Source organism: Fringilla coelebs, assembly GCF_963513975.1.
Source record: "Fringilla coelebs genome assembly, chromosome: 23".
NCBI classification, from domain to species: Eukaryota; Metazoa; Chordata; class Aves; order Passeriformes; family Fringillidae; genus Fringilla; species Fringilla coelebs.
Genome location: NC_140049.1, coordinates 4967383 through 4975482, shown reverse-complemented (window position 1 = coordinate 4975482; position 8100 = coordinate 4967383). Strand labels below are relative to the sequence as shown.

The window sequence follows — 8100 nt, the reverse complement described above, 5'->3', positions numbered from 1 at the left end:
TGGGGGTGGGCAGCCCTGGGCTGCCTCTGTGGCACCCACTGTGCCCAGGCTGCCAGGGCTTGGCTGAAAACCTTGGTGTTTTCCAGCCTGGGCTGGAACAGCAGGTTTGGTGCCTCCCCGAGGGGATCCAGGTGCCCCACAGGGGTGTCCCCCCCTCAGGAAGGGGGGCTGGGGCAGGGGGGCATTGCAGGTTTTGCAGGGAGGGGGTTTGGCCCAAGAGTGTCCCTGGGGGTGAGCAGGCTCGTTCCTGGCTTCATTTTTTGGTGTTTCCTGCAGTGGGGGGGGGGGTCACAGTGGGTGAAGGAGGGGACAGGACTTGGGGGGGGGCTTGGGGAACCCCTCTAGGGACCCCCAGAATAGATGAAGTGCCCCCTCAATACTGGCCTTGCAGGTACCACCAGTAATATTCAGAACCCTGCAAAATGCAGAACCCCCCCCCACCACCCAAATTGCCCATTTGTGCCCCAACAGCCCAGCTGGAGCTCCTGGGAGGTTCCCACTGGGAATTTAATGCCACTGCTGGGATTAAAACTCCTTCCTGAGGGGGAACAGGGTGACCCCCCCAAGGAACAGCCTTTATTTAGGATGCTTTATTGTGCCAGGGCCTTATTTCCCCTCCAAGAGGGAGCAGAACGAGCTGTGATGCTCTGGGGGGATTTTGGGGCTCCTTGGCCCTGCCCCCAGTAACCCCCAGTACCAGCAGCTGTCCCAGTCCAGTCTTCCCAGTATGGGACTGGAAGAGCCCAGTTTCTGCCGTTGCTGGTTGTGCTGGGCAGGGGGTGAGCGGCCAAACTTCAGCTGGGGAGGGGAGAATTGCCCCCAAACTGCTGCCCTGGTGCCCCACAGTGCCCTGCTCTGCCCCACGCAGGGCTGGCAGTGCCCGGTGGGGTGGGGGCACACCCGGGGGTGGGGAAAGCACCGGGAATCTCCATCAAACCCAGTCCTGACCGTGCTGGGAGGGCTCAGGAAACTGGGGGAGCCATTTCCGAGCTGCCAGTGCCAGCCCTGCCGGGGCAGCCTGGGTTTGGGGGCGCCTCTTTTTCCTCCCCGCAGCCCCCCCGGCCCCTCTCAGCGGGGTGGGGGCAGCGCTGGATGCTCGGGGAAGCTCGGGGGGTGCAGAGAGGGGGTGAAGGTGACCCCAGCAGCCTGTCCCCCCTCCCTGGGGTGGGGGATACACTCCGGGGGGACCAGGGATCCGTGTCCATCCCCTCGGGGATCATGTGGCCCAATTCAGGAGGCTCCCGGCGCCCTCTTTGCTCTTCATCCTCAGCGGCATCAGGGCGGGCGCCTTGTACTCGTGTTGGGCGGGCGGCTCGAAGGGGTGGGGGGCCAGCCCCGGCGGGGGCAGCCCGTGCAGGGAGTAGAGGCTGTTGATGGCAGGGTGGGGGCCCGGGGACGCGGGGATGCCCACGAAGCCATTGCTGGGAGCGGGGGGGTACGGGGACATGCAGGGGGAGGGGATAGTCTCGGGGGGCAGCAGTCCCGGGGGGCTCCCAGGGCTCGGCCACAGGTTGTTCTGCAGCTGAAATAACAACAACAACAAGAAGCCCAAAATGAAGGTGGGGACATCACACCGCGCTCAGTTTTCCCCCATTCTGCCTTAGATCCCAGTGCCCCCCTTCAGGATTCCTCCTTTCCCACCCCTGTTGGATCCCCCCCGCCCCCAGGGTGCAAAGGGAGCGATGCCTTTGCTCTGTTTTCTGCCCTTGGCGGGGTTGAATCCTGGTCGAATTACTCCCCCCGGGGAGAGTTTGGCTTCAGGGATGTGCGTGAAGCTGAGTTTGAAATGATTTTTATGCTTTTCGATACTGAGGGGGAAAGGCAGCTTTGCAGAAAAGGGGGACAGGAAGCACAGATGGATGGGAGAGAGCTAAAGGGGGGTCTTCAGGAGGAGGACCCCAAAATCTGCCCCAGAGGGCGATGGAATGGGACAGAAAGCAGCGTGTGACAAAATGCGTGTGACAAAATCCTCCCTCTTTTCCATCCCAAGGGTGGGGAAAACCGTGGGGCAGAAGGGGCAGAAATGGGCGAGGGGGGGCAGGAATGGGTGATGGGGGGGCAGGAATGGGTGATGTGGGGCAGGAATGGGTGATGTGGGGCACCCCCAGGTGCGGTGAGAGCTCCTGGGAGTGGGGCACAAGGGCTGGAGCAGCTCCCGAGCCATCTCTCACCTCCTGGATTTTCCCGTACCGTTCCCGTTTCCGCCACTTGGCCCGGCGGTTCTGGAACCAAACCTGGGATGGAGGAGGGGGCTGAGGTGCGGGGACCCTTCCCCTGCCCACTGCAGCTCCTGCCGAGGTTCGCGCTCCTCCCCGCGGCACAAGGGGCCGGGCACGGCGCCCCAGCGCTCCGGAGAGCCGGGGCCGAGCAGAGGAAGCTGCTCTGGAGCTCTTTGGCCTTTACCAACACCGGGAATAGCTTGTCCCGCATCAAAAATGATCCGTCCTGCTCCCCTTTCATCTCCCTGCTGCTTCTGGGACTTGTTGATCCCAGATTTTGCTGCAGAATGAGGCTTTTTGGGTGCTGGTGTCCCATCTACGTGTCCCCTCCGTGCTGGGGTGGGGACAACTCCAGCAGCACCTCCCAGAGAGGAGGATGCCCTGCCGGGATACTTGGCTTGAGGCTCCCATGGCTACGGGCGGATTCGTCCCAGCCAACCCCAAATCTGGGCTCGGAGGCTCTGCTGGGCTCCTGGGGACACTTCCCCTGCCTGTGCCTGGTCCCCATTCCTGCTCCTGGGGATGGCAGCTCCCAGCGGGTGCTCCCTGCTCACTTCCTTACTCTGCACCTTCATTTCCTCCCTGCTGGGAGCTCCCTCCAGCTGCCTCTGCCCTCTTGGAGCCTCAGACCGCATGGGGACACCGGAGCTGGGGAGGGAGGCTCGGTCTCACCCCGCCCCAGGTCCCTGGTCCCAGGATGTGCCACCGCAGCCACACGGAGCTCCCGGGGCTCCCCTCCCGAGCTGGCACTGGAGGAGCTGAGCTGGACAGGGTGGCTGGCAATGATGGATGCATCACGATGAGGGCATTCTGAGGGGGGGTGGTTGACACTGACCTCCCAAATTTTGGCTCTTTCCACCCTTTGGGTCCAGCGGGGGAGCGCAGAGGGTTCAGAGACAGCCAGCACCCACAGCACAGCACAGGGTGCAGAGCGTGCATGGCCTGAGATTTTCCATCTGGGATTTAGCATTTTCATGGGCAATCAGCTTCTATCCCAGCACCACCTTGCAGAGAGGAGAACCCCCTCTCCTGGCAGCCCCCAGGGTGCCCGTGCCCATCCCTCTGTGCCCATACCTGCACCCTGGCCTCGGTCAGGTCCGTGCGCAGTGCCAGCTGCTCCCGGGCATACACATCAGGGTAATGTGTCTTCTGGAAAACCTTCTCCAGCTCCTCCAGCTGGAACGTGCTGAAGGTCGTCCTGTTCCTCCTCTTCTTGCTCTTGCTCAGGGGCTCGGGGAGCTCGGGGATCCCGTAGTCCCGGAGGCTGCCCAGGGGTGCTGCCAGCGGGCACCCCAAATCCTCCGGGGCTTTTGGGGGGACCCTGCAGGCTGTGGGAATCGCCTGGAACCCGCCTTTGCAGCCCTTCTCACCTGGGGAGGGAGAGGCACAGAACCAGGGGGGTGTTAACAGTGCCAAGGAAGCCCAGAACTGTCCGTGCCACAGCCCTGGCATCGCCTCGCATCCCATCCCATCCCGTCCCATCCCATCCCGTCCCATCCCATCCCATCCTGGGGGATGTCACAGTGCTGCCCCAGGAGAAAGGGCTCAGCATGGACACACAGCAGGGCAAATCCATCCCTGAGAAGGGCAAAATCCATCCCTGAGAAGGGCAAAATCCGTCCCTGAGAAGGGCAAAAATCCGTCCCTGAGAAGGGCAAAAATCCGTCCCTGAGAAGGGCAAAAACCCGTCCCTGAGGAGGGCAAAAACCCGTCCCTGAGGAGGGCAAAAACCCGTCCCTGAGGAGGGCAAAAACCCGTCCCTGAGGAGGGCAAAAACCCGTCCCTGAGGAGGGCACAATCCACGCTCGCTGCAGGAGCTGTGGGCAGGAAAAGCCTCTGGAGGGTGGGCAAAGCCTGCCTGGAGCAGTGGGTGCTGTGACTGCCTGGGGATGGGGCAGAGGAGGTGGGCACAGGGGTTTTTTTGCAGGCAGTTTTGCTGCACTCTCCTCATCCCTCTGCTGGCACTCCCCTCCTGCACAGGCTGCTGTCTCTGCCGGCCTCAGAGCCCATGGCAGGGTGCCAGGGCCAGGCAGTGACCCCAAACCCACCCTGCCCGGGGCCATATCCAGCCCCCTGTGCCCCAGATAGTCCAGGAGGAGCTCTGTGCCCCTGAGCCTGCCCTTCCCTGCAGCTGCAGCTCCCAGGAAAACTCTTGGAAAGGAGTGAAAAACACCATCCTGCTTTTTCTGCTGAAGAAAACTCCCTTTGCTCACCCTCCTCTGGGACCAGAGCAAGAAATCTGGGGGGGTCCCCCCTTCCCTTCGGTGCTGCTGCATTGCTGGGGTGGATGATGGAATGGGATCAAGGAGGAAAATCCCTGCCATGTGTTCTGGGGGCCACCTCAGTACCCCCAGGAGGGTCCTTTGTCCCCACATGGGCACACCCAGAGCTTGGCAGCTCCAAAAGATTCCGGGTGCTGTTGGGACCCCGATGGGCTGAGCCAGGGAAAGGAGAAGGGAACGGGGAATTAGCAGATGGGGATGGGGGCCTTGGGGTCCCCCATCTGCTGAGGGGACACAGAGATGTCACCTGGAGAGAGGACAACCTAAAAATGCTGGGTTTGCCCTGATCCCACCCCAATCACCAGCTGCAGATTTGGGGTTCCTGCAGGTGGGGACCTCGGAGGGGCAGGATCGGGCCCTCGACCTCCTTTGGGATGGATCCTCCTCCCCACCACATCCAAAGAGAGCAGGGAAATGGGGTCCCCATCACTGCAGAGCCACCCAGGGCTCCCCAGAGCAGCCCCACCACGGCCTTTCCCAGCCTTTCAGTTTGGATTTTTGGTTGTTTTCTAATTAAGGCAATTTGGGGGCTATGGAGCCGCCAAGCCCCGATCCAGCTGCTTTGAATTAATGAGGAATTGTAATTTGGGGGAGGTTTGGGGGGGCGATTGCTCCTGGTCCCTCTCAGTACCGACCTGTCTGGTCATGGATAAGGCAAAGGAATGAGGCTGAATTGCCATTTCCTCCCTGCTCTGGCCTCCAAAGGGCTCAGCCGCTGGCCCGGAGGGTTTTAATGATTTAAAACCAAATCTCAGCAAAGAGCAGCCCCAAATATAACCAAAATTAAGGGAAAATTGACCAAACTAAAATCCTGCTGCATAAAGCATCGAGTCTGGGGGTTTTTCCCCCTCTTTTTTCAAAGGCAACGCGGCGCATTTCCAAGTGACCCACAGGTTTTGGCGTTGGAGCCAAATAAATAAATAGCCAGAAAGAAGGAAAAGGCAGGAAGGAACGGGATACAGCACGTAGCTAAATAAACACAGCGGCACCGGGGGACAAAGGGAAGACACAGATATTTTTCTCCCACTCTTTCCTAAAGTGACACCCCCGGAAAGATTTGGCGGCGCTGGGGAAGGCGGCAGCTGGGAAACAGCTGTACAATTCCTGGGATAATGGGGAGGGGAAGGAACTCCAAAGGATCATTAGTGAAGGGATGGGGGCATGGAAAGGACTCCCAGGAACCGGAGGAAACACCCGTGGGTCGGCAGCATCCCCCCGCCGCGGCTGGAGCAGGTAAGCGCCGCGGCGGGGCCCCTCCCGGTGCTCCCTGACGGCTTTTCCCGGCAGTTCTCGGGGTTTTTTTTTCTACCTGTTCCCCGAGGCGTCTTTGCCGGGTCCCACCTGGTTCCCATCGCCCCCGCGGCTCTGCCTTTTGCTTTTTCTATTAAAGCAAAAGTGGAGGAATAATCTTAAAGCGAAAGTGGGAGCCCGGAGCAGCCCCCGACGGGCCCGGCTGGGAGAGCGCAAAGGAGAAGCCCCGGAACGAGCTCGGTGCTGTCCGAGCCCGGAGACGACCACGGAGCCCCGGGACACCCGTGCCGAGGGGAGCCGGGGGCTCTGGAGCTCCGGGTACCGGGGAGAGCCGGGGAACCGGGGAACGAGAGCGTTACTGCCCCGGAGCGAGGCACCGAGGGAACCGGACCGGGGGCACCGGACCGGGCACCGGGAGCGCTGCCAGCCCCGCAGCCCGGCCTCCCCGAGGTCCCGGAGCCCCGGGCCCGTCCGTGCGGCCGAACCGCGGCTGCTGCCGCCGGTCCTGCCCGGTGGGCTCCGGGACCGGACGCGGCTTTGCAGCCTCCTCCGGGGAGCGCGGCCGTTCTCCATCCCCGGGAACGGGACCCGCCGGTCCGCACCCCGGACCGGGTCTCTCCCGCCGCCTTTTCTCCCCCTTCCCCCCTTGTTTCTGGAGAAGGGAACCGACCCGGAGACCCCGGTCTCTGTCGCGACACAGCCCCAGCCGCCGACACTCGGCAGCACCGGCCCCTTCCCGGCTCCGGCTCCCGTCGGGGGACGCCCTGCTTGTCCCCGACGGGGCCATATCGCGACATCGCCGCCTCGGAGAAGCCCTGGAGAGCGTGTCAGCGCAATGACGCCCTTGAGGGGTCCGGGCTGGGGCTCCCGGTGGAACCCGAGAGGGGGGAAGAGAAGCAGAAGGGGCCGGGCGGGGTCGGCGGCCCCGGCCCCCCATCCACCCGCCGCTCCCCCGGTACCTGCAGCCCCGGCCGGGTACAGGGGCTTCCCATGCACGGCCACGGCGGGGGGGCCCGGGCTGGGCACCCCCGGGTACCGCGGCTGTGCCCGGAGCGGCGGGCAGCGGCCGGGGCGGGGGCTGAGCGGCGGCGGCCGCCGGTGGGGCCCCGGTGCACCGAGGGCGAAGGCGGTGGGAGGCCGGGGGAGCCCCGGGGGACCCCCGGGCCGGCGAGGCGGGGGGAAGGCCGGGCAGCCCGGTGTCTCCATGGCGCAGGTTGGAGGGGACGGGGACGGTCCGCGGGAGCGGATTTTGTGCGGGGGACCGGGAGGAGGGGGACGGGGGTGGGGGTGGGGGGGTGATGGGGAGGGAGGGATCGGCCCGCAGCCCCCCCAGCCCGCACACCCCCCCCAACCCCCCAGCCAGTCACGTGCGTCCTCCCAGGCGCTCGGTTAACCCTCTAATCCCAAATCCTGCCCCGCCGGGGACGCTGTCCCGCGTGGGTCGCATCCCCCCAGGGCAGGGGCTGCGGGGGCAGCCGTGCCCCCCCTCCCTGCTCTCCCAGGGTCTCCCAGCTACACCAAACACCCAGGGCTCTGCTCTGATTCCAAACTTCATCCCTCGCTGCTGATAGCAGCAAGAAGTACCAGGCAGGGGAGAAACTTCCATTTTCCTGCCGCTCCCTGGGTTTATTTTCCCCCTCGCAAGCTCTGCAGAGTCCCTTTGCAGCCTTCCCCTGCCCAAAGCCAGGGCTGAGGCCTGGCTCAGCTCGGTTCAGGGGTGATGGTGGCCCTGGGACAGGGGAGCCAGGATCCCACAGTGTCCCTGGAGCAGGCCCTGCTCTGCCTGGTGGCTCCCAGCACCGAGGGGATCCTGCCTGCTCCCCCTGTGTCCCTGCTGGTGCTTCCACAGCCAGGGTTTGCATCCCCTCATCCCAGCTGGGCTCTGGCTTTGGCATCAGGCACTGGGGTGGGTCAGAGCTTGGACTTTATCCCCCCCTTTCCCTGCATTTTGCCCCTCTGCTCACCAGGGCTGGAGGTTTGGCTTGGCTGGGGGAGGACACAGCTCTGGGGGTGTTTGTGTGCAAAATGAGGGGAAAGATCTGGAATTCAAAGACTTGGAGAAGGAACTAAATAAAGGGCCTGGAGAATGAAGTGGAAATCTGAGGGGGGAAGTTTTACCCCTCCATTTGCTGTTTTTCAACACTTTGAGTTCATTCTTGGGCACCACTCCTTGCTCCAGGTGTATGAAAAAATAACCTGCAGGTGTGGGGGTTGTGGGGAGGGGATGAGCTGCATGTGAGCAGCAAAAAGAGGTGGAGAGGAGCCAGATGTGTGATGTTAGATAGCAGAACAAGGGGATAACCCTGACCATAAATAACATTAATGCTCTCATTGCTGGTGCTGGGGCA

General features: G+C 63.0%; 1 protein-coding gene across 1 annotated transcript; it reads right to left on the bottom strand.

Annotated features, from left to right (window-relative positions):
* Positions 1 to 1216: 1216 nt before the first annotated feature.
* Positions 1217 to 6958, bottom strand: ALX3 (ALX homeobox 3; the record flags this gene model as incomplete). Its single annotated transcript, XM_084220742.1, has 4 exons — positions 1217 to 1522; positions 2172 to 2234; positions 3294 to 3589; positions 6694 to 6958. The coding sequence occupies 4 exons, from the start codon at positions 6956 to 6958 to the stop codon at positions 1217 to 1219; spliced, it is 930 nt and encodes a 309-aa protein (XP_084076868.1).
* Positions 6959 to 8100: the final 1142 nt, after the last annotated feature.